General features: G+C 40.8%; 1 protein-coding gene across 1 annotated transcript in view; it reads left to right on the top strand.

The window, feature by feature from the left end:
- TMEM135 (transmembrane protein 135) overlaps positions 1-18,556 on the top strand; it is a 158,594-nt gene extending 140,038 nt beyond the window's left edge. Inside the window, exons 7-15 of the mRNA XM_040055997.2 lie at positions 184-225; positions 1,469-1,615; positions 3,738-3,807; positions 7,733-7,900; positions 10,490-10,553; positions 11,246-11,322; positions 12,920-13,018; positions 14,513-14,580; positions 16,137-18,556. Coding sequence (XP_039911931.1) covers positions 184-225; positions 1,469-1,615; positions 3,738-3,807; positions 7,733-7,900; positions 10,490-10,553; positions 11,246-11,322; positions 12,920-13,018; positions 14,513-14,580; positions 16,137-16,269 — 868 coding nt within the window. The 3' untranslated portion in view covers positions 16,270-18,556. The remainder of the gene's footprint in view (positions 1-183; positions 226-1,468; positions 1,616-3,737; positions 3,808-7,732; positions 7,901-10,489; positions 10,554-11,245; positions 11,323-12,919; positions 13,019-14,512; positions 14,581-16,136) is intronic.
- Positions 18,557-25,719: the final 7,163 nt, after the last annotated feature.

The raw sequence follows: 25,719 nt of genomic DNA on the forward strand, positions 1-25,719 counted from the left end.
TGATGTCCCAAGGCTGTGGTGACAACTGGGAATCAAAGATAGCCACAGAGTTGTTGCAAACATGCTGGGCTTTGTTAATGAAAAGCTGGTGTTCTCTGCAGCCCTTCTGTTCCATATTTCATCTGTAACACTTTATATTGCCAGCAGCCCATTATAGAAAAATTTGTTATTTTTGTCTTTCAGGTGCAAAGATGGCTTGAAAGGATTTACATACTCTGCGCTAAAGTAAGTAAAGTTTCTGTGACTATGTAAGACGAGATTTTGAGGAATCATGCACAGTGGCAGCTGCATTGTAAGGAAAGAGTATTCCTAAGAAAATCACATTGCTCTAAAATTTTTCCAAATTTTGGGTATAAAGTGTATTTTGAAGAAGGCATAATCATAAAATCATTTGGGGTTGGAAAAGACTTCTACGATCATCCAGTCCAACCTTTAACTCAACATTGCCAGGTCCACCACTAAACCATGCCCCCAAGTGCCACATCTACTTGTCTTTTAAATACTCCCAGGGACGGTGACTCCACCACTTCCTGGGTAGTCTGTTCCAGTGCTTGGGTACTTGACAATAGTTTCAATGAAGAAATTTTTCTAATATCCAATCTAAAACTCCCCTGGTGCAGCTTGAGGCAGATTCCTCTTGTGTGCTAGCAAGAGAGAAACCCCTTCATATGATTGCGTGTTTGTGAAGGAGAGCTAATCTTCTGTCTTTCTAAAACTGGGATTCATGATAACCTGTGTTTTCCTGGGAGCAAATGGCTGCTGTGTTTTTACCTAGAGCTTATTTGCTGCATTACAGAATGACAGTTTTTATGTCTCCCTTACCCTCAGCAAGACTGCCAAGGTACAGTGTAACTTGGATTATAGTGCGTGGTGTTAGGAAACATCTTGCCATTGTGTCCTCCCTTGCCCTTGATACACAGTAATTCTGCACCTAATATGAGCCAATATATTGACAATATCAACTTCTGAGTGAAGAAAGAAAGCTGAAGATGAGGCCAAGCAAAACAAACTTGATGCTTTTGATGGGAGCAGAAACATTTTGAAGATTCTGCAAAATAGATATTTTATAAAAAATACTGTAGTAATTATTGACCTTTATGTAACCCCATTTTGCTGGAGATAATTGAGATATTTCAAGTGCCTTTTTTATTCTTACTTAGTGTTCTTCCTTTCTCTGAGAGGTGGACTTCCCTGTTAATGTTTTTGTTTTTAGTTTTAAAAAATTCCTGGCATCAACTGTATCCTCTAGCTGAAATATATCTTTACATATATGTCAGTGGAGTGTTCTTCTCTGAAGAAGTACAAGGTTTGGCAGCTGTATAAGATGGGTTTTTACAGTCCTGGGAATAACTTCAAACTAGTCTAAGACTTGGAGGCACTTAGAGGCATGAGGACCTATACAGGACTTCATGTATTTCTTTGAGTTATTTATGTAATTGCATTGTTCTGTTTTGCTTTTTTCTTTCAGGTTCATTGTAGGGAAAGAAGAAATCCCCACCCATTCGTTTTCACCTGAAACAGCATTTTCAAGAACAGATAGAAAAACCAAGCATAGTGAAAAACTATCACAGCCAATGAACATACTGGCACTAACAAAAAAGCTCATGGACAAAGTGTGCGTAAAAAAAAAATTTAAAATAATTTAATCATTATATAGAGTACTTTAATGTGTGTTATGTTGTATTTGACAATGTTTTGTAATACTTCTGCTTCGCATTTCAGTGTTTTTCTATTTCATTTTTACAAGGTAGTTAATAGCGACAAATGACGACCTCTGGTGAAAGCAAAGCTTGAAGACCTATATGTCATAGCCATGACTTGCAACATGCAGTTGTCTAACAAGGGAGAGCAAATTCAGTCCATGATGAGTGCAGGGTAGTTGTTGCTTTTTCTGCAGTTTTCAGCAAAACCACTTCATGGCATAGTTCTGCTAGAACTAGTGGTCCTATTAAGGAGAAAAGTTTCACAGCAGCAGACCTTACTTCTGTCACAATAAGTGTCTTTTGGGTGGCCTGCCTCCCTGTATTGCATAAACAACTACCTAAAAATGGGATTGATGGCATGTGGGCTGCCTCTGCTGTCAGGAGATAGGAAACTGCAAAGCAAAGAGTGAGTCTGAAGCTATTTTGCACAAGGTCAGATCTAGACATCTGAAGTTAGGAAGGATGGGTGCCTCCCTGTCTACAGGATCCAATTCACTGTCTCTTAGTATGAGCTTAAAGAAGTGAGACTTTTCAGTCTAATATGTTCAGATGATTTACTTCTGCTGTGACCGAGTTCTCTGCTTCAGGCACGTTGGATACCACGAGGAGTCGTTCATTTACAGGGAAGATGGAGTAAAAAATGGGTTAGGGGTGTGTTCACATGACACCTTTGAATCTTCACTTCTGCTGACCTCTTCAAGAGCAGTTTTATTACCAAATCTCTACCTGCTGTGACACAGGAGAGAGAGTCTTCCAAGTGCATTTTGTACACAAATTAGTGCCTTATTTTACTTGCTGAGGTGATGAACAAACATGAAGTGATCCCCATCACATGGTGTCTTCCTATGACTTGCTGAGGGCTTTAGTTGAAAAATATGAGGGAAGTCCTCAGTGGTTTTTCAGGCATGGCTGTATTAGACAGCAAAAGACCTAAAAGGAAAAGACACCTCCAGCCATAATCAAATTCTTTTACATGAATTGCTTATGCCTGTTTTGTCTTAAATACCTGTTACTCAGTTTACTAGAGATATTTCATAGCTTTTCTGTTGTTGGTTAAACGCAAGGGTTGAAGATGGAAAGGAATATTTTTTCTTTAAGGTTTTGAAATTCCCAGCTCAGACATTCAGCCAACTTTCAATATGGAGTTTTTATGCTCTCACTGGTTTCTCTTCCATATGGTTCTTTTCAGTATAATTGAGTATAAATGCCTGTAACCTGAGCACATTCTCATTACAATTTTTTGCTACATAAACTGACCTCACAGATGATTTATGGCCATTAGACTTTATAGTACACGATTCAAAACTTCCAAGATATTTGACATAGTATATAAATTGTGTAATTTATTTTATGTTAAATCTTAAATACTTGGATATAGCAAAATATAATGTTCAGACCTGGTATGAAATTGCTTATTTTACTTCTCCACAATGCAGGGCTAGAAACTGTACAATCCACACATCATACCAGCCCAAGCCAGTCTGTTTTAAATGCTCGAGGTCAAATTCTCAGTCCAAAGGAAGAGCTACATCAAAATCTACACTGCAGAAAAAATAGCCCGAAAGTGAGAGGCTTGTAATTGAGAGAAGTCTCACAGGGTGTTTCTGTGCATTTGTATGATCTGCAGTGCCCTTCAGTGACCCTTACAGTGGTGTGAAAGGACACAGGTAACAGATGCTTGTTGAAATATCCTTCCAGAACCACAGAGCAGAGACAAACCAGGAAAGGTCACATCATTTTTTGTTGACCACAGCAGAAAAATTGTTGTTTAATTTAGCATTTTATGGCAAGAGGTTGGATCCAAATAAGTGCGCAGACACTTTTTCTTGGTGTACAACTGAAGTATTGTTAGTTTTTATTGTCCTTTTATGGCATCATAAAAGTTCACAGTGCCCTTCAGTGGGTAACGGGGAGAATGAGTGCTGGGAAAATAGCACTTTATGTATTTTTAGGCAAGAAAAATTTATGAAGTCTCGTGTCGCTGACACTGAAAACAGCTACGAGTTAATACGTGTTTCATTATGGTTTTTGCAGGTGCAAACATGGCCCAAGGCATCGATGCTGTAAACACTATGGAGATAATTGCATCTCATACTGCATTAAAGTAAGTGCAGAAAAAGTTGGATTGACAAACTCTGGCAAAGGGGGGTTGAAAGTCTGCAGTCAGGAAAAGCATATGCTTAGGAAGTGAGAAATGAGCCTGTTGCTCATTCTTCTTCTATTGAAAATGTGACAAACCAGAAAACAGATTTTCTCAATTTAGGACAGGGCGGTGGTGGGGTTAAAGTTCTCTGGTCTTTCAGATTAGCTGTAGTGAATGAGTAACATAAAATGTGTGGGAAAAAAATGGCCTAGCAAGCAAGGAACTTGTTTAACTATGTGATGCACTTCACGGCTGAGCCCACTTGTGACTCCCCCCTAAATAAAGCACCTGGAATGTGCTGCTGTGGCAGGCAGCCGTGGCTCCCGTGCAGCTGCACGGCTCTGGAACGTTGCTGCTGGGCACTGGGTACACTCCTCCAGGCATTTATTTTAAGGGCTGGGGGTAATGAGAGATTGGTCACAGTTGCTACGCCAGGAAGAGCTGTTTATCTCTGGTGGTATAATTCACCCTCCATTATTAATGTGATCAGCGCATTTTTTAAAAGAGAATTACTGTGCAGAAATTTGTGTTGGCTGGCGTTGGGTTGGCACAGGTGGTACCACCTGCTATGCCTGTTTTGGGAGTTGATAAGGCTCCAGAAGATCCCAGTCCCGTAACAATTGACTTGTTTTTATATATGGAACAGCAAAAAAATGTATTTGAGTACGTTCAGATGCTTTAAATGTACATTACTGTCAAAAATAACTTTTTAAAATGTTAAAGGAACCTGAGGATGGACAGGAAGGTGGACATTCAGAAGTATGCATCCTCACTTACTGATTCAGCATAATTTTATTTTGTTTTATATATCCTTAAATGGAATGACGGGAAGAAAAAACCTAACTGGTAATAATAGAGCTGAATGAAGACTTGACCTCACAAAAAGTAAATTTTAAAAAGATATTTTTATAAGGCTATTTTCTCTTTAGAGAAGACAGTTGTACATTTGAAATATATTTCATTCTTAGAGCCGGCCTCTGTAGTATTTTCATAGAAATTATTCTTGACTACAGTAATCCAATGAGGAAGGTATTGCTGAAGTGGCAGTCAGATCTTCTAATTTCCTGTCTGTTCTTCTTATTTAAATTAAAAAATGAGTGAAAAAAATATTTTTATGTATTTATATTTTTAAAGATCCAAAATTCTTAAAGTTCTGTGACTGTTCCTGGAGTTGATCAGTAACAACTGTCAGCTGACATGATTTGAGCATGTTTTTACAATTCCTTTTCTGTAATGGAGCTTTCAGATCCAGTAAGGCAGTGACGAGCTGGTTGTTGCCAAAACTTCCCCTCGGTGCTATTTTCCCCTACCCTTGAACAACTTGTCTTCTCGTTAATACATCTGTGCTTTAACTGTCATTTGCATGCTCTTTTTCTCCTGGTTCACATTTATATGCACATTAGTTCATTGACATCATCATGGCTTTATCGTAACCACCTGATCTCACGGACTTCCCTTCAAACTTTAAATACTTTGGGATGCTTTGTGCCTGTAAATGTCTGGAAAGAGCTGTGACAGAAGCAGTAGAACAGTATTTTTCCTCTTTTGGATTTTGCTTGTTTACAATGAGGAGCCATTAGCCAACAGTAGAAGTCCAGATGTCTGCTTTTTCTGCTGGTGCTGCAGAGAGGGCCAGATATCTCTCCAAATTTACTAGTGACTAGGGTGACCTCAAAGAAGGTCATAGGATCATACGATGGTTTGGGTTGGAAGGGACCTTAAAGACCATCTCATTCCAGCCCCCATGCCATGGTCAGGGACACCTTTCACTAGAGCAGGTTACTCAGAGCCCCATCCAACCTGCCCTTGAGCAGTTCCAGCAATGGGATATCCACAACTTCTCTGAGATTATTTTCATATGATTGTGGTCTCTAAGTTCTGTCTCTTGAAGGAACGTGGGCTACTATATACCCAGAATAAATAATAAATACCTTAATTAATTGATTTTAGCTATCTTAAATAATTCCTAATATATTGCAACAGGTTGACTGAGTTTTTGGTATGTTTCTGAACTCTGTTTATGTGCACGCGAGCTTTTCTGAATTTGAGTTATAGCAAGTACCTTGACTGTATTATTAAGAAACTGGATTCTCAAAAGGAGAAAGAAAGGTTTATTTGACAAATTCTGGAGATGTGTCATTGCACTGTGCTACTACTTCTGGCTGATCTGAGCTCAGACTCAAAACCTCTGTGGAGAAATGGCTCTTTGCAGAGCTTTCTTTGCTCACTTGCGTTTTATTATATATATTATAGTGTCCTGCATATGCTCTGCTGTGTACTACATCCATTCCTACTGGAGGTCTTTTATGGAAGATAAAAGTTTCAATACTGTACGTGGATTATGAGATTTAGTACTTCCTGTGTCTGTGAAAAAACACCTGTTTTTGTTGTGATATGATTTCACCTGGTTAAAATAATGAGCTAAATAGAGAGATTTTGCACAATACTTAGTATTTCATGCACATCAACACTAAACCTCAGTCCTTTGGTTCAACACTTCTAATTTGACTACTAATAAGAATAAAATCAGGGGTGTGTTTGAGTGTTTCCAGTTGTAATTTAGGTGTTTCGTCAGCCCACTGAAAGGTGACTTTTGGGGTTTTTTCTTGTTTTGGGCTTTGTTCTTAACTGCTGGGTTTAGGACTTCTTCTTCTTCTTCTTCTTTTTTTTTTTTTTTTTTTTTTTTTTTTTTTAATGAAATAAATGAATGGAATTGTGTCAATCAAAAAAAAAAAAAAAAAAAAGGCTTGGCTTGATGACTTTGATTGGATGACTTACTTTCTTCCACTTGATTCTCATAAACCACTTCTTGAGTAGCAGGAAGAGTAATTGCTTCAGGAAGAGTTCATTACTGGATGTTTAACCAGAATCAATTTTTATGAGCTTTATGATGCATTATAAAGTTCTTTAGGAGGCAAAAATGGTTTGAGTTTCTGAGTCTGAAAGGTTGCTCAGTCAAACCCTCTGCAAGATTTCCTGGAATTGTGTCCCTGTCATTGTAATTGAATGAGATGCCTGCCTTATTTGCAGGTAGGTGCAGAAATAGTATTCATGTAAAGCATCTGCCAACCAAAAACTGGGTAAAATCTATTCAGAGTTATTAAAAAGGTTCATCTTAGGGTAAGAATAATTGTAGGAAGCATTGGAAGGAGTTAGAAGAAACTGGGGAGAATAATTTGGAGAAAAAGTGAGTGTGGTTTTGTGTCATTTAAAAAAAAAACCCATATCTTTATCCAACGTGGAATAGTAGGTAAATTCTTTGGAACCCATTTTATCTTTTCTCAGTAGCTCTCACATGGAAGTCCTTTCCAGTTTCTCCCTTTCCCTTGCTGCAGGCATCCCACAACCTCATGTTTGGCTGAGGCAAAGTCCGTGAGCATGTGCCAAGCCACCAGGGTTAACTTCTAATTCTCACACTTTCTGAAATTTATTTTTGGTGGACTTTTTCCACCTTACTGTATTCTCCAGACATTTGAGGGTAGAAGAGCTCTTTTTTTCCACTGCATTGCTTTCTTCTATAAACTCATTTGTGGTTAAAAGCTGGTCAGTAACCTGAAATGAAGTCATCAGGATTATTTCAAAGGACAGAATTTTGGAGCAGAAGAGAAGGCTCTCTCTTGAGGCCTTTCAGAAATTCATAGAAATTAAAGAAGAGTCAATTGCTGTGATTTTACTGCTTTTGCTATTTTACAGGGTAACTGGGAAAAAGAAAAGTCTTGAGTTTGAAGGTGGGGGGATAGGATACATTTATCCATTTTACATATTACCTTCAGAGTGGGATTTAAAATATTCAATGTCAAAAAGAAAACCTTCTGTAGAAGCTTTTGCTTTTCCTTTTTCAGAATTTGTGGTTTCTTACCATAAAATCTCTCATTCTTTTCTCTAGGGCTTCGTTAGGATGTTTAGCATCGGTTACCTGATCCAGTGTTGCCTTCGGATTCCTTCCACCTTCCGGCATCTGCTTACACAGCCATCGCGGCTACTTTCCCTCTTCTACAACAAGGAAAATTTCCAGCTTGGAGCTTTTCTGGGATCTTTTGTCAGTATATACAAAGTAAGTTTATAGCATACAGAAATAACAAATGCTGTGTTTTTTATTTCACTTTTCAGAATATCACAAAGAGCTGGAAAATCAAGCTGCTTAATAGTACTGGTACTGTTTCCTACAGCATGTCTCTGACAAATTTTGCACTATTGCAGTAATCAAATTGTAAACAGAAAGCTATTCTTCTATTCTGTGTGTTTTTTCTGCAATTTCTAAATAAACCACAGATGGATTTTGCAGTTTGTTTTCAAGATCAGGAGACAGATAGTACTTCAGAGAAGGTGAATTCAGATTTCAGAGGGATTTGCTGCTACACAAAAGCATTTCAGTGCAGGCAGAAGTAGCGGCTGCAGTAGCATCTGTGTTGCCAGAGAGAAGCCATGTGCACATTTTGTTGGCTCACATATCTGGAATTCTTGCTTGACACTAAATAGCAGGAGACTGCAGAACATACAGTGTGTAGCTGAGGAGACATTGCACTTGCTGCTTGGAAATCTATCCTTTCTACCCCATTAGAAGATGACAGATTGTGAACTGATATGCATTCAATACGGCATTGTTGGAATTAATCAAATTATGTTTATTTATGCCAAAAGAGAATGTGGCAAAGGTCACGCAGAATATATTGCACGGTGCAGTGCTGAAGTGTCTTTTGTACTTTTGTATTCTTAATCACATGGCATTTTTCAACTGCCACTTTACTTGCTCTGCAAATTCAAGATCATGCTGTATTATTCAGGGTAAATATTATTTACTGAAAAATAGAAAAGGAGGTCTTACACGTAAGCAAAACAACATTTCACTTGATTAGTAAGTAAATTGAGAGACAAGAATTTGTAGATTACAGAGTCTAAAATTTTTGATGGCAAAGTGCAAATGAGCCATTCAGTTTGCTTGAAAATTAAATATTTGCTTAAACTTAAAGAAAAAAGCCTATAGAGAAGAAAAGTATTTAAACTGCAAAAGCTAAAAAGATTTTGGTGCGTTTAAAAGCTGCAGTTGAGTGGATACTCATTTTATGAGGGTGACATATTCTGATATTTGTTTACTACTTTTAAGTGTGTGCTCAGCACTGATGAGACCACACCTTGAGCCCTGTGTTCAGTTTTGGGCCCCTCCCTGCAAGAAGGATGTTGAGGGGCTGGAGCATGTCCAGAGAAGGGCAGCGGAGCTGGGAAGGGTCTGGAGCACAAAGATGATGAGCGGTGGCTGAGGGAACTGGGGGTGTTTAGCCTGGAGAAAAGGAGGAACAGTCAGGACCTTATTGCTCTTTACAACTCCCTGAAAGGAGGGCGCAGGCAGGTGTTGGTCAGTCTCTTCTCCCAAGTAGCAAGGGACAGGACAAGAAGATTTGGCCTCGAGCTGCCCAGGGGAGGTTTAGTTTTGATAGCAGGAAATCTTTCTTCATTTAAAGGATTGTCAGGCACTGGAACAGGATGTCCAGGGAAGTGGTGGAATTGCCATCTCTGGAAGTGTTCAAAAGGTGCATGGATGTGGCTCTTGAGGGTGTGGTTTAGTGGTGGACTTAGTGGATGCTAGGTTAACAGTAGGACTTGATCTTAAATGTCCTTTCCAGGCTAAATGATCCTCCAGTTCTATGATCTACTATATGTTATTGTTTGCATCTCATAACTTACACAAATTTGGGTTGCATATTTTTCTTCCAGTCTAAATAGGCATGTATGGCAGCCATGATTCTAGTCACTCAAAAAAATTGGACCATGGCAAAAAAAATTTAAATGCTTGGGTGCATTTTGGATCCAAGGGAATATTCAGTTTTACTTTTTTAGATTAATGTGTTTTCCTAGTTCCAGAATTTATTGGATGCATGAAAAAATCTCTGGAGGTTGGGTATGTAGTTTAAAAAAACCTTCATCTTGGGAAAGAGTCTAGACGGGTACAGCAAATGAGATTGACATGAATTCAAGATTAGCTTTGGTATTAGATTGGAATTCAGATTAATCTGTTCTCCAGTTTTGAAAGACATGGCAGCAGTAAATTGTAAATTTTAGACACTGAAATGTTATGGGTAGGTACTGTGTTCAACTCTCTGGACTTTAGTATCACCAGTGCTTTTAAAAAGCTTGTTCTTTAGTTGTATTGATTTCCTGTGTTTTTGTTGATGTAATTTAGTGTTTCTTGATGTGGTAAAAATTACCTAATCAGACATAATGTGTCTCAATAATGAAAGTTTCTACAGCTCTTAAGAAATTACAATGGGATTTTACACTTTCCTTACAAGACTCTTACAATGGAAAAGTTTGCCTCCTCACTTACAATTAATTTTTTTTTTTATTGTAACAACCTTACCAAGCAGAAGAATGCTTTATCCCTGGAAGTGTTCAAGGCCAGGCTGGATGGGGCCCCGAGCAACCTGGTCTAGTGGAAGGTGCTCCTGTCCATGGCAGGGAAGATGGAAAGAGATCGTCTTTAAGGTCCCTTCCAACCCAAGCCATTTTATGATTCTGTGATCATGGGTATTACTGCACTACACTCTTAATTCATGCTGTGTGCTATATTACTAACTTATAAGGAATACCTCCAGTCTGTGTGTATAAGAAATAAGTAGAGCTAAGCCTACATTCTGTTCTCCTGCAGGGTACAAGTTGCTTCCTGCGCTGGGTCCGAAACCTAGATGATGAGCTTCATGCACTTGTAGCTGGTGAGTCCATGGAAAGTTTGGGTCATGTGTGTTGGGATTCTCTAGGTATTCCTGTTGTCTGTCCTCCCATTCCCTTTTCAGACTTCTGTGATGAAAATAGGACTTTGTTCTTATTCCTGTGTACATCAAGGCTGTGTCAAAGTGACAGTGATGTTTCAAGTAGTGTTAAAAAAAGAGTTGCAATTAAAACTGTAATTTTACATGTAGCATTTGTGGTTAGCTCCAAGGACAGCGTATTACTGTGTGCACAAATATAAGCTTGTCCTTTAATTTGCAGTTGTAGAGATGTGAGATGAAAATACTGACTCTTCCATAGGTGACAGAATGCACATTGGGCTCCACTGTGTCCAAGGAAAGACCCTTTCGCCATGGAATTCTTGTGGTAGTGAGGCCCTTCCCTAATGTGCATCTGTCACTTGTTGGAACCGCAGAGTTCTCTCATCCCACAGAGACCAGAGATATTTCATACTGTGCTCCTGAACACCATAGTACAGATTTGTTTCAGCATTTTGAAACTTTCTCTTTTTAGTGATACAAACCATATTTGGATGGGCAGTAAAAGAACATCACTGAACTGTGCTGTCTGTAGCAACAGAAATAAAGAGTCCTGTGCAGTGTTTGTTGGGCTGACACAGAAGAGTGACCTTAACAACGCAAATCACAACCTAACAATGCTTTTCTAATTGTTACAGGGTGTCTAGCAGGAATTTCTATGATGTTTTACAAAAGTACAACTATCTCTATGTATCTGGTGTCTAAATTAGTAGAGGTAAGTTATTACCCTCCTAAAAGAAGTCTTCGTTTCATCTATTTTTGCAAGGCGGGAGAAAAGAAAATGAACTTCAGGGGTTTTGTCTGGCAATTCCAGTAAAACACAAAGTTGTATGGTGGTGGTGTTTCAGTACATGTGTGCCAAGAGGCAGTGTTGCCATGTGGTCTCATTTCTTTCTTGCTTTCTTCTCTGTGACTCATTTTAGATGTCCTTTATCCACTGGTCTTCATGTATATTCTCCATGAATTTTTTTAATCTCCTGACAACCCTTTGCTTCGTAGTTTTTGCAGATTTTTTAAATCAGAAAGTTCCAAGAATATCTATTCTGCCAGAAACATAAATCAGACCTAGTCCTTAATTGCAGATTTATTGCCAAAAGCTACAGCTTAACTTCCTGCCTTTGTTCCCTAATTTTGGCATTCAGCAGTCTAAGATAACTCAAAATAGCTTAGGTTTTAGTCTATAGCTGAAGCTGTTTGTTAGTGTACTACAGCTGATTGAATTCCCAGCTTTGGAATGAACTTTGTTCTAATTACTAGTCTTCAGGTTTGAATTATTTCTCTTGACTTGTTAAAATTAGGAACTCAGGAATAAAATATTTACAGAGTTTGGGTATGTTGATTATAGTTTTCTAACCAGCATTTGATATCTTACTGCGATTTTTCCAGAAAACTGGGACAAAGTAGTGGTTAATTCCCCAACACCTCCACTGGAGTGAGTTGATAATGTTCTCTCACTATGCATCATACCTGAAACACATATTTCTCCTGTAGACCTTGAAGGCCTTGTTCTCTAGTGACATTAATCCACTTCCATTACCAGAGTAGAATTCATTTTAAAGAACATAAAAAGAAGGAACATTTTCTTGTTACATGTAAAATTAATTATAAAAAGGGAAGATACTAAGATACTCTCTGTTCCTCCTCCTGGTTACCCCAGACCAAGCTCTGAAGGCAGTTCACCAGCTGGTTATATAAAGGCGAACCGGAGTTATCCATATTGACTTTTATAACACCAGTTGTAAACAACAGTATTATCTTGTATTGCTGGTGGTTTTCTCTGGACTTTGAGACACCATGGCTACAGTGAAATAAGGAAAGTGCTGTGTTCTTTTTTTTTTTTTTTTTAAAACTACTTTTATCATCTTACGCAAGTCAAGGGTAACTGACCAAAGAGGCGTGTGCTGCTTTGCAAGGTCAGGCTGTGCTCAGGAAAATAAACTGTACATGTTTTCTCAGAAAGTAAAGTATGTGATTTCAAGCTGTTTAAGAACAGTGAATATTCACTTTGGCAGAATAGTTATTGCATTGTTCTTTTGCTTTTTTCAAAAGAAGAATTTAACAGCAAACTTTCCCCTTTTTATCTTCAGGTTCTGTAACAAATAACACCCAAGCTGTTGCTAGTCCTGTTCTGTGCTTTAATAGCTTCTTATGAGATTGATCTTGTCCAGCTTTTATAATCTGTCATACAGAATGTTACATTTGTGGGCATACACAAAAATATGAAGTTGACATGGGGTTTTTTTAAGGTAAAATAAATAGTAAAAAAGATACTTTGATTTTGTTGCATTCAACATTTTTTGTTTGTTTTATAGACTATGTACTTTAAAGGCATTGAAGCAGGAAAGGTTCCCTATTTTCCTCATGCAGACAGCATCATCTATGCCATTTCTACATCAATATGCTTTCAGGCAGTAAGTATGTTCTCTAACAGAACATGAAGTTCTTTAAATCAAATGTTGAATGAAAAGAGGAGCACAGGGTGATAGTTCTATAGAAAAGATGGTGAGATGTAGTGATTCAAAGCATCTTGCTCCTGCATCCTGGGGCTCCTGTATCCTGGCTTTGAGTGTCACTGTGGGAAGGTCATTTCTAGGACTCAATTTCTCCTGTGCTTGTAGCTGAATACATCATACAAAGCATTGAATTCTTTGGAAAGATTCTTAAAATGCACCTACCCAGAAGATGAACATTAATGTATATACTTCCATATCCATAGGACAGTTTTTCAAGAAGACAAATAGTGTAATATAATATTTTATGTTTTTTTAAAATCAACTGAAAGTTTCCACTGTCAGCTGACTTGAATTAACATTGCCTAGTTGAAAAAATCTGCAAAAAATAGTAAAAACCTTGAAGTCTTTTATTGGAAATAAGATGTAGTTACTATCTACGCTCAAGATGTAGTTACCATCTTTTGCACTTCTCAAGTTAGCTACAGCCCTTTACCCTCAGTCCTTTTATCGTCTGCATCAGCTGGAAAATCAGCTTTTCATTGCTACCCAAATAGCTCTACTGTTCTACTACATCTCCTCATTTCTAGACCTTCTGCTGAAACATCCCTGCATGAACTGCAAATCCTCTGGACCTCCATAGCCGTGCATATTTTTTGTGTCCCCCAATAAGGAGAATATAAAATGACCCTAAAGCAATCTACTGCAGTCTTGTGCTTAGGAGGACATTTAGGAGACATTCCTCCTCCTCATTGTTCCCATGTAGTTGGGTATATCTCTAAGTCGAGTATCAAAGTGAATTGATATTTTAGTGCTTGGGATGTGCCTGAAGGTCTCCAAAACACTGCTGTCAGGGAAAATCGTGTGAGACTAACAGACAAAAAGTTTATATGAGCAAAGAGGGGGTTTTTGGTTACTTAATAACTAATTGGAAAATGAATCTAAGACCAGAAACAAATCGCTAGATTTAGCAGGAAGGAGAAATTAGAAAAAGGATCTACGCTGAGATGTTTGTTATTAGCTATATTTCTAAGTGACCCAGAAAAATAATGGAATAGAGAGAAGACATGGATTTTGGCTATATGAGATAATTTAAGATAATGTAACATGGACTATAAATACAACTACAAGAAATGGTGGATCACAGAACGCAGAACGGATAAGGGATTAAGTAGGAGGTAAATTTGGCATCCACCAAAGTCATGTACATACAAGTAATGATTGTTGTTGCTTTCTCTGCAATGAGATGTAAGTTAATTGTCACCACTGGTAAAATACTGTATTCTGGGAATATCAGTCTGTGCTGGTGGTGGTCATGCAGAGCATTGAATTCAGCAGAGAACAGTGGAAATGAGTTCCATAACAATCCTTCTGCTAATTTTGGCAACCTAAGGTAGCAGATGAAGCTTTTGCCTGACGCTGTCAGCTGGCTCTGACAGAATCCTCTCCTTGCAGGCTGTTATGGAAGTTCAGAACCTGAGACCTTCATACTGGAAATTTCTTTTACGACTAACGAAGGGCAGGTATGTACTCAGGGGTGTGTTTCGGCTTGTCTAAACCTGTCAGTGATCACACTCAGCTTTCTGTGTCATTCACTGCCAACAGCAGAGCCCTAGAAGTACATGAGGGCTAATTTCCTGTGGATTTACTTTGCTTTCAAACGGTTTCCAGTACTCTTGAAGTTCTTTGCTGCTGAAGTGACATTGCTAGGTTTAGTGTAATGACAGGAGCAGGCTTAACTCTAGTGAAGACTATTTAGCAGATGAGTGTTTTTACTTGAAGCATTTTTAGTTCACTTGGAGGGTGGGATGCTTTCAGATTCCATTGGAACACAAAGAATCCAGTGAACAACTATACATGTTGAAGAAATCACTTAGTATGTACAGTGATAGACAACATGGTATTACTGTGGGTTTAAAAGCATTACGAGAAATGTCAGAATATCTCCTAAGAATACTTGAAAGCTTCAGAATTTTTTTTATAACTGTTTTGGTTGGGAAAGGATTTTTTTTTCTTGGGAAGCTAATGAAAAATTTTCACTGATCATTATCCTAAATATACACTGTAATATCATACTGGATGTTTTTTCCATTTGCAGGAATCTAAAAAACTTCCTTTTGAAAATAGGTCTTGCTGTAACTGACTTACAAAAATACAGTTTAGTGAAGTGTACGCTGTTATGCTGGTGCAGTGTGTGTGGCAGGAACAAGGCATCCAAATCTTGATCAATTTATGAATGGGGTTATAAAAGGTAATGTTTCTTGTGACAATGAGCTCTCCGGGCTGTAAAAATAGAAGTGAAATCAGAGGCCAGAGTAGGAGCATGTTGAGCCTACACTCCCCGTGGCACAGTACACACATGAGGTGATTGAATACATTGCAAGATTTAGTGGGAAGCTTTCCTTGGGATGCCTGGAGGCAGTCCTCAGGCAACCTCTGCGGCCATACAAACATGATACAGGGAATGATGTCAGTGCAGATATCCAATTTTGGCTGCATTTTTTCATTTTGTCCTAATCCTAAGCTTGCCTTAGTTGAAAGAGAGGAAGGGATAGAAATTCTCTTCCGCTCATTTATTTTATCTGAAGCAAATCTCTGTAACAGTAATTTTGACACTCTCTCCATAAAGGCAATTTCTTTTGACATTTCACACACTTTTCATTCTATAGTTGTGAAGAACAACAGAATGGAAATCGGTTGTAACACCCATAAAACTGACATCCAGACTTGGGCAAGCTGGGCCACAGTTTCCTCTGCTGGAGTGAGAGAGAACAGTAGTATATTTTGGTTTGACCCTTTTTTGTGGAATTAAAAGTAGAAGGGGACTCTTCCCCTTTTTCATAAAAGTTGCATTATTTGAAGTACACTTACGCAAACACTGTTAGCCACATTTTTCAAATGCTTTTTTTTTTAAGAAATCTTTATTGCCTGAAGTGAAAAACTTCAGTGAAAATCTCTGAACAGTGCAGGTTGAAGCCTATATGTCAGAGATTTTGGTAAATTTTTGTGGCATGAAATAATTTAATTTCTTCATAAAAAAAAATAACTGACTTATTCATTCTTGTCCTTTCTTTTTCAGGTTTGCTCTCATGAACAGGAAAGTTTTAGATGTGTTTGGTACTGAAGCATCTAAGAACTTCAAGGATTTCACACCTAAGCTTGACCCAAGATACACAGTTGTGCCACCAGAGCTACCGCTGGAGCTGTCTTGAACACAACAGTGGCTCGTCATTGAATGTGATCAGCATTTTGTCCTGAAAAGTTAATTAACTCGACAGTTGTATGTATGGAGAAGGGCTAGGGCTCCACTTCAGTATTACTTCAATGAGAAATGCTTTTTATCAATCAGAAATACTGAAGCTTTGCAGGGAGGTGTGGCTTAGTGATTAAGCCCCCTTCCATAAGCAGAAAACATTTCTGGATTACTATAGCTGGTTGACAGTATGGTAGAATCCTGAGTGAATTAAACAAATGAGTAATATATTTAGAGACGAGAAGTAAAACATAAATGTGCTTCATAATTTCAAAAATTCCATAGTTCATACCAGTAGAGTATTTCTTGGTAAAACTAAAAGTAATTCTTAATTTAGAAAGGAAGACAATTGGCATAGTTTAGGTCTAAATTTTTGCCTGATCTTAAAAGTATTGCAGTTCTGGTGAAAATGCCTCCCTGGTTTTCTACATCGCCTCACTGATTTGTCTCAAGGGCCACCACCCCCCCATTAGTTAAAATTAGGGTATTTTTACACAGCTGTGGTTGCAAAATAAGGCATTCCTTAGGAAAAGAAAATGCATATGTATTCAGAAATCACATTCCAGGGCTGTAAATTCTGCTGATGACACAGATGACAGATGGGGAGAACAAGAAGGCGGTACTGGTGGCTGCTGTGTGCCGGGGAGCGGCGGGTGTGGTGGTCAGCATCTGCCAAGTGGAAAAGGACACAACTGGCAGAGGAAGGAATGAAACGCTCCAGCCTCCTTGATGGTGCTGGAAACAGCAGACAGTTACAAAAATAAAAAAAGCCAAGAACAAAACAAAGCAAAACACACGCCCACCTCCCCCTTCCCCAGCTGAAATATTCTCAAGAAAAATGTTTATTTTTTGAAGGGTTTGACATTGTCACCTTAGATGGCATTGGGTTGTTTGTCGGGCTGCAGCACCAAGCCAGCATTTCAAGCATTTCTTTGGAAGAGAACTGACCCCTGAGGTTAGGCTGTTACAGAGAACAGTTTTGACAATCATATTAATAGTATTTTTTCCTTGTAGTTGGTGAAGAGTGGTTTTCCATCGGGCCATCAGACCCATGACTGGCATAGTTACATTAAATTTCATATGGTACTCAATGCAAATAACTACCTATACAAAGTCCATCTCATTTTTACTGTACATATTTCTGCAGATTTGTGTTTTAAAGCGAGACTTTGACATAGTAATTGTTTTTTTTTTTCCTCTTTGCTTTTTTGGGCTTTTTAAAATAATAACCCATTCACGTGATGTTGAATGGTGTTCATTACCCTAGAAGTTAGTGAAGAGATGAACTATATTCACATACAACTGAAAAAATTGAAAAGAGGTGAGATAAGCCAGGGAAATTGCAGTAGGTTGCATGTATTTTAAAAACAAAACAAAAAAAAAAAAAGAAAAAGAAATCAGTGTTTTATTGGAAGTCTTTATCAGATAATATAAACTGGACTAATTAGTAGACTCTTTGTCTTGTAACACTGTAATCCTACACCCAGCCATAAGCATATTTTAATTCCAAATAGCTGAACTTCTTAATCTGAATATACAGTAATTTTTATCAGATTTATGGTCATGAGAAATTTACCAATTTGTGCACAAAATCTACTTCTTCATCAGCTACACTAGCAGTGATGTTTTGTCACTGTTACTAAAGGTGCTTCATCCTTTTAAACAGTGGTTTTCCAGTTTGGTATGAATAAAGTTCTGCAAGCTAGTTTGTATGCAATATTTTGTTGCTTTGAATGATATTAGAATTCCTCAAAAGGAAATAAAAGTTAATTGAGCAAGAACTTTAAAAGGATTGTAAGAGATTTGTAGTGTTTTTCCACTGGAATATGGTCTAAAGTATTTGACCTTGTAAAGTCTGAGAAGTTATATATTTTAGGTGGTATATTAGAACTCACACACTATATTATGAATACTTTCTAGTGTAACTATATACCATTCTCAAACATAAAGATATTTTATAGATGGATTAAGTTTCTCCACTGGAATGACAATTGTGATTGTTTCTCTATTTGAGAGGGTTTTTGGGGGAAAAAAAAGTCTAAGAACTACATCTCAGCAGCGAAATAACAGTTTTGTCTATGTTTCTTGCTTCCAAAATTCACAGTTCTTGTTTCAAGTTATTTTCATGTAATATAAAGAGAAATTAATAATTTTAAATTATTTTTATTCAAATTGAATATATGTAAGAGAAAAAAAAAATAAAGTCCTAATGTTCTTCCCAATAATAAACAGTTGCTGCTTAAAAAGTGACTTTTTGGGCCTTGTTAACGAGCTCTCTGGAGTCATAAGTGAAATGAAGTCATAGGATCATACAGTGGTTTGGGTTGGAAGTGGAAGGGACCTTAAAGACCATCAAGTTCCAGAGCTCCCTGCCATGGGCAGGGACACCTTCCACTAGACCAGGTTGCTCAGAGCCCCATCCAACCTGGCCTCAAAATTTTTCCAAGGATGGGGAAACCACAGCTTCTCTGGGCAACCTGTGCCAGTGTCACCACCCTCCTTGTAAAAAGCTTCTTTCTTATATCTAATCCAAGTGGACTTTCCTTCAGTTTGCCGACATTAGCCCTGGAAGTGATTCTTGGTGGTGAAGGAACTCCGGGAATGTGACTGAGCGTTTAAATTTGTTGCAAAATAAAGTCTTAATGCAATGTCAGTGAAGAGGTAACACTGGAGCAGGTCAGCAGGCAGCTTCAGCTCTGTGCTTCCTTGGGTGATGAGGTAATGTGAGTGTATGTTACTGTTTCTTTTTTAAACAGCAAAGCACATCTCCCCATCTGCCGGCAGGGAAGAGCCGCACGCCCTGGGCTCTGGCTGCCGCACGGCTGGGCCGCGTGTGACTTGAAAGGCCGGCGCTTTCTGCCTCCTGATGTTTGTTATCGTAGGGTGGGTGTCTCCTTGATGATGCCAAACTTCTTGCAAAAGTTCATTTTGCAGAGAGAAGGCAGGGCTAGGCTTGTACAGGAGTTGGTGGAAGTTATGGGTTAACCTGAAATGTCACAGTTTTGCAGCAGAGGTTTGGGTGTCCTTTGGGAGTCTCCTCAGAGTTCCCTGCAGGCGTCTCACGAAGCTGCTGCTTTGTCCATGGCTCCCAGAAACAAGCATGGCCTGTGGCTTAGTTCTTCATCCCTCCCTCTCCTCTGCTCATCCCAGTGTTGGGTCATTTCCCTTTGCAAGTTCCTCTTCCTTTTTTTCCAAGCCCCTGTGCTTTTGCCTATGTTTGAGAACATGGGAAAAGAGTTTTTTCCAGATTCCTGGTGACATCCCAGGTAGAAGAGTCTGCTGTGGTCTGAGCCCGGCCTTATGCTCGAATTCAGAACAGCTTGTGTGCAGCTTCAATTTCCAACTCTGTCAGAGGAAAATATTTCTGGACAAGTGGTTCTTGACTGAGTGCACTGACAAGGCACAAAAAGGTAGCAAGAAAATCTGAGGATTATACTGAGGTCTTACTATTTTGAGGATTTTTTTTTTTTTTTTTTTTTTTTTTACACAACTACATTTAACATGGTGGGGAGGCAGGGGCCAGGCTCCCTATAGCTAGACTTGATGGTTTTACAGGTCTTTATCAGCTTGTGTGATTCTACATCAGGGTTATGAGTCCTTGCTGTGGTGCAAAAGCACAGGACCAGGGGGATGTAGCAAAATGCAGTTCAGGTCAGCAAAGTCACTTTGGTAGCTGTAGCTTTTTGTCTAAATATTGGTTTGGAGGTTTCCATTTCCAGATTTGTTTTTCTCTCAATTTGCAGGGGAAGGATGCCTCACAAGTCACCTCCTTTGACAAAATCAATACATTTTCTCTCACACCTTTGAGAATGCAACAGAAAAATACGACACTTTTCCTTGAGCTACACAGTTTCATATTTCCTTATTTATTTAGTAGCAGGTCCTGGATGTTTTATTTATCCTGTGGATACATTAACGGAGTTAAGGCAATAATTTTTCCCCCTTAAGAAGCCTAAAGTTGCCATTGTGGATAACACTGGCAAAATCACCCAGTGCTCTCCCTTGCCTTTAGCCACACTGAAATGGGTTCATGCAGGACACAGCACTCACCTTTTGCAGCTTATGGACTATGTCCTTGCATCTCCATCAAATAGGGCACTTGCTTCACCAACATGCTATTTTGAATGTGAATTAGAGCCCACTTCAATCTCAAGGACTGTTTTGTTTTTTTTTTTTTTTCCCCTGGCACAGGCCAGGGAGATTTCCACTCGCTAATTAAAAGTAGAGGACAGTTAGAAGAATTTTTAACATTAATGCCAAAGTTTTACCCAGGGTAGAGGAGTCTGGTTGCAAACCCAGGCAAATGATTAATTTTCTCATGCTAGTGGAATCCCACCAGTGCTTCCCCTCAGCTGACACAACAGAGACATGAAAAATGCTGCTGTGGCTCTTGGAGCTGATGAGACTGTTCCCAGGCCTGCTTGAAGTTTACAGAAGACCTGATCACACAGGGTCAGGAACAAAGGCAAGGCTTTTTTTCTGTATTTTCCTAGTATTTTAGAGTGAAAGCTTGCTTTCCCATTACAGCCAGTAAAAACTTTCAAGAAGGGGCAGGTTGGACTGGGATGAACAGATCTGTTGTGAGAGTCCCACCTCAAAGTGCTGCTGATTTGCATTGCATTGATGCAAACATAAAAAACTAAAGAACCCAGAAATGTTGGTTTGCTCTTTGTCTATTGGCTATAAAACAAATGAAAAATAAAAGAAACTTTCTCCCTCACCGTGACATGTAACTCAACTGGGAAACTCCTTTCCTGTGACCAATTACACAAGTTGAAAAGGTGATCAAAATATCAGTTCTAACTATACCCAAAGGCTTCAAAAATACATTGGCTCATGTAGTCCAGTCCTTTACCCATTGCCATCACCACCATGTGGGTTTGAGACAGTGTTATCGGTGCATTATGTCCAACTAGAGGAGCTGTGGGTAGTGTGCAATGAGGAACTGTCCCTTGGACAAAAGCCATCTTTGAAGGCACATGGCCTTGGTTTCCCAGCTCACGTACCAGGGGTGATGGAGAAATCCAGTTGGTTTCTGTAACAGTATAGTTTAATCCTCTGCAGGGTCACAGGGACAGCAAGGAGGTGTCCTGGAAATCAACAGGTGTCCTGTTCAGTCAGGTGCTCTGTCCCTCAATTGTCAGTGAAGCACAAATTGCTGTGGATCCCAAACGCAGTGTTGTTCATGTAGGGGATGTCAGGAGGTGAAAAAGCTGGCATGGGCCCTGGTAACTCTACTTCATGCTTGCAGGCTTACAAGGATCAAAATACATCACCTGTCATATGGGTTTCCTGTATGGAGCCAGCTTCATCTGGCCAGGCACAGCTTGCTGGAACCCGGGCAGGAAACCAGTGGCCACAAGAACAAACTGGGGATTGTTGAGCCCGAGGCCACTCACCACCACAGGCTTCCTCCGATGGCTTGGAGCCTGTTTCTCAAGTCACTACAGGAGTCAGCCCCGGACTGGGCAGATTAGAGCAGTCCCAGCAAAGGGACTGAGCCAGACCAGCCGCTGCCGTCAGAGCTGTGCCCAGCAGCTCCCCGCGATGTGCAACGCACAGAACAAAGCTGCTCTGATGGAAAACCTCCCCTTTGATAGCGCCCGTCACATGCTGGCCTGCCTGGGAACTCAGCTCCGTGCAGTCTCCGATGGTCAGCTGTTTGTGAGCATGACTTCAGGCTTCATGTGTCTCTGGGAAAGAGAGGGAGCCTGGGAAACAGCCTTCACAGTGCTCCTGTGAAAAGAAGCTGAATGCTGACGTCTTGCTCACCTGTCTGTTCCCCTTCAGCCTCATGGTCCTCATTCAACCCCAGGGTAACCTACAGCTGTTGAAGATTATCTGTATCCCAGCTCCAGGACATGTAAACTCCAAAGATGATCCAAAGAGAGGGACCTTAGCTTTTTTGCTCAGCTGGGAACAGCAGTAGTGTGGCTGCCTTTCTTAGCTGAGGATGTGTTTGGCTTTAATGCTGGCTTTGATCTGTACACAGACAAGGACGCTGGGCAGGAATTACTGCTTGCTCCAGCAATCATAATACCACTCAGCATGGGATTAATTTTTGATTCCATGAGTTAGTTTTAAATTATTTTGCTGTAATAGGTTGGAGTGGGAGGGGAATATTCTCACAGAGATGAGAGTGAGTCCAAATAAAACAGTGCGTTTAGCAATGCAAAGTGATTTTCCTGGGAACCTGTGGGAGGCTGAGGCCATGCTTTCAGACATTAGCTCAGATCCTTGGAACAAATCTTTCTTTGAGCTCTTCATTCTAGAGAGTTTTCTGTTTGATAAGGAAAGAATGACCTTTTGCTTGATGTATTGGGCAATGTTGCCCAGGACTTGACAACAAAAGCAGTTTATGATGTCATGGATAAGCAAGATCTCCCTCCCCTCCTGAACACTCCCTCCTGCAGTGGTTGAGAGCACAGACTAGATTCCTAAGTGGCATAGGAGTATCAGTCTCCATTTTTGGATGTTCAGCCTCAAATCATGATTCTCAAAATCCACCCAAGGTTCAGTTAAACTTGAAAGTAGTGTGATCCTTTCAGATGTGAAAACCTCAAAGGACCTTCTGTGCTGCCACTTCTGCATGGATTTTGTGAGCTGTGATAATGCTGGGAAGCCTTCTGCCTCCCACATGACAACAGGGGTTCAAGGGTCCCTTTGCCACGGCCAATCCCCTGGGGCAACCACTGACCAGAGGGAATGAGGTCTGGCCCATGTAAACTCCTGGACATGTCCCAAGGCCTGCTGGCTGTGTACTGGTTGGTCCTGGCCAACACATGTCAATGAGCTTACAAACAAATTAGCTCTGAGAGCTCACCTGTTTGGTCCCACAACATCTCCTGGCACCCTTCAGTTAAAGGTATGGATGCAGCATTGATGCACGCCTGGAAAGCTGCTCATTGGAAAGGGCCCTGGGAGTGCTGGTCAACAGCAGCTGAACATGAGCCAGGGTGTGCCCAGGTGGCCAGTGGCCACCTGGCATCCTGGCCTGGATCAGCACTGGTGTGGCCAGCAGGAGCAGGGCAGTGACCGTCCCCTTTTACTGGGCACTGCTGAGGCCACACCTCAAATCCTGTGCTCAGTTCTGGGCCCCTCCCTGCAAGAAAGACATTGAGGGGCTGGAGCGTGTCCAGAGAAGGGCAATGGAGCTGGGGAAGGGTCTGGAGCACAAAGCTGCGGAGTGGTGGCTGAGAGAAAGGTGGGAGTGTTTATCCCGGAGGAAAGGAGGCTCAGGGGGACCTTCTCACTTTCCACAATTGCCTGAAAGGAAGGTGCAGCCAGGTGGGAGTCAGTCTCTTCTCGCAGGAAAAAAGCAGCAGAACAAGAAGAAACGGTCTCAAGCTGTATAAGGGGAGGTTTACATTGGATATCACTAAAAATTTCTTCACAGAAAGGGTGGTCAAGCATTGGAACAGGCTGCCAAAGAAAAGTGGTAGAATGAATCACTGTTCCTGGAAGTGTTCAAAAAGCATGTTGGTGTGTTGCTTAGGGACATGGTTAAGTGGTGGACCTGGCAGCGCTGGGTTAACTGTTGGAATTGATGATCCTGGTGGTCTTTTCCAACATTATATGACATGATTCTGTGGGGAGGGACCGGGCTTCCCACACTTCCAGCGCTGCCGACGGGTTGTTGCTGCACAGAGTGGAGCAGTGGGAGGAGAGGCAACCTTAGCTGTAGGATTGGCAAAGATTTCCTTGTGATTTAGGCTTGTCGAGGCAAGGTTTGTGCCTTTGTTTTCACAGGAAGTTTCTGATTCCCGGTTGTCGCTTACTGCTGTTAAAAGGGAGGAAAGTGACTCATGGAGTTTCCTATTGGCCTGAGGAGATATGCAGGGAAATTACTTACTAGGGACTCTGCCCAGACCGCCGAGCGCCTGGCAGTGAGGGAGAAATCAGGCAAAGAGCTCTCACATTCATCATCGTGCCTGCAAATTAATTGCCCGAACCAGTAATGCACATAAACACCTTTCTCCCGTGGGCAATCATCGTGGGAGGGAGCGGCGCTGCTTTGCCAAGGGCCGGGGTCAGACAGGGCGATTCGCATTTTGTAGATTTAACCTCCAAAATTTACTGCACGGACAAAGCAGGAGAGGAAACCAGAGATGGATGTGCCTGCTTCCTCTCTCTCCCCGCTTTGTGCAGTCCCTGGAAATCGCTGTGAATTCACCGGGAAGTGCGCAGAGATCCGCGTGTTTTGCGCAGGGGCCCCTGCTGTCTGCTGGCCCCCGCTGCAGCCAGGTGACAAGGCAGAGCAGCCAGCGTGTCCCAGCAGGGCTGCACCCAGGGGCTGCTCTGGTGGGTGCCTGGGAGCAGCAGGGCATCTCTGTCCTCCCTCCTCGGCCAGGGAAGACCTTCCAAGGGTGACACTGAGGATACAGGTGCATCCTCCAGCAGAGAAGGAGCATTTTCATGTTCCAGAGGGAAAACCTTGCTGAGAGGATGCATTCTACTCGCATCAACATCCTTTTACTGCTTCTTTAGACAAAACACCTTCTTTTGCCTTTGAAGTCAAGAAATGGAGGAGGAAAACAAGTAACTACCATGTGAGGAAAAGCAGCCCCTCATGAGATACAGGAATTTTCTGAAAAGCTATGTGTATCTGTGCCAAACTCCACAGGGAAGACAGTACGTTTTGTGCCAGCAAAACCATGAGGCCATAAAAACTGTGTTTTTATGAGGAGAGGAGAGGAGAGGAGAGGAGAGGAGAGGAGAGGAGAGGAGAGGAGAGGAGAGGAGAGGAGAGGAGAGGAGAGGAGAGGAGAGGAGAGGAGAGGAGAGGAGAGGAGAGGAGAGGAGAGGAGAGGAGTCCAAACTGCATGTTGCTTGTAGGTATTTGACATTTCTAATGTCTCTTTTATCTGACTGAAGTTTCTCCTTGTGCAGAGGCACATGAGACAGGTGAAATGCTGCTCCTCAGGTTTAATTTTAGTCTGTCTAGTAAGCTCTGACACTGTGAATGAAAAAGCGGATCTGTTTTAAAGGGTAGGCAGTGAGTGTGGAACCAAGCAGCTCTGCTCCGGTAGGAGGGATAGGGACATCAGCACATGAACCTTTTGAGCAGATCAGGGGACCTCAGCAGATTAGTAGGCAGGTTCCTACTCTGCTGCCATTCCCATGGCTGAGAAATTGCCCCTTTTTAGAGGAAATCACTTGTCTCTTATTCAGAGCCTTTGGGAGAAGTTCACCCCTCAATGCCTGCACCATGCCACAGGGTTTGTCCTCTGCCCTCATCTCCTTTTAGAGGTTTTAAAGAACTAAAGAAAATACCATTTCTTTTTACAGACACAGCTGCTTGTACTCTGCAGCCACACAGCCCTTGCCTACGTGACTGTCATGAACACTCAGATCCAGCCCTGGCTCCTGCTTGGGCTTCCCCCATGGAAGATGAGGAGTCCTCACTGTG

The sequence above is a fragment of the Hirundo rustica genome, chromosome 2 (genome assembly GCF_015227805.2).
Source record: "Hirundo rustica isolate bHirRus1 chromosome 2, bHirRus1.pri.v3, whole genome shotgun sequence".
Classification (NCBI taxonomy): Eukaryota; Metazoa; Chordata; class Aves; order Passeriformes; family Hirundinidae; genus Hirundo; species Hirundo rustica.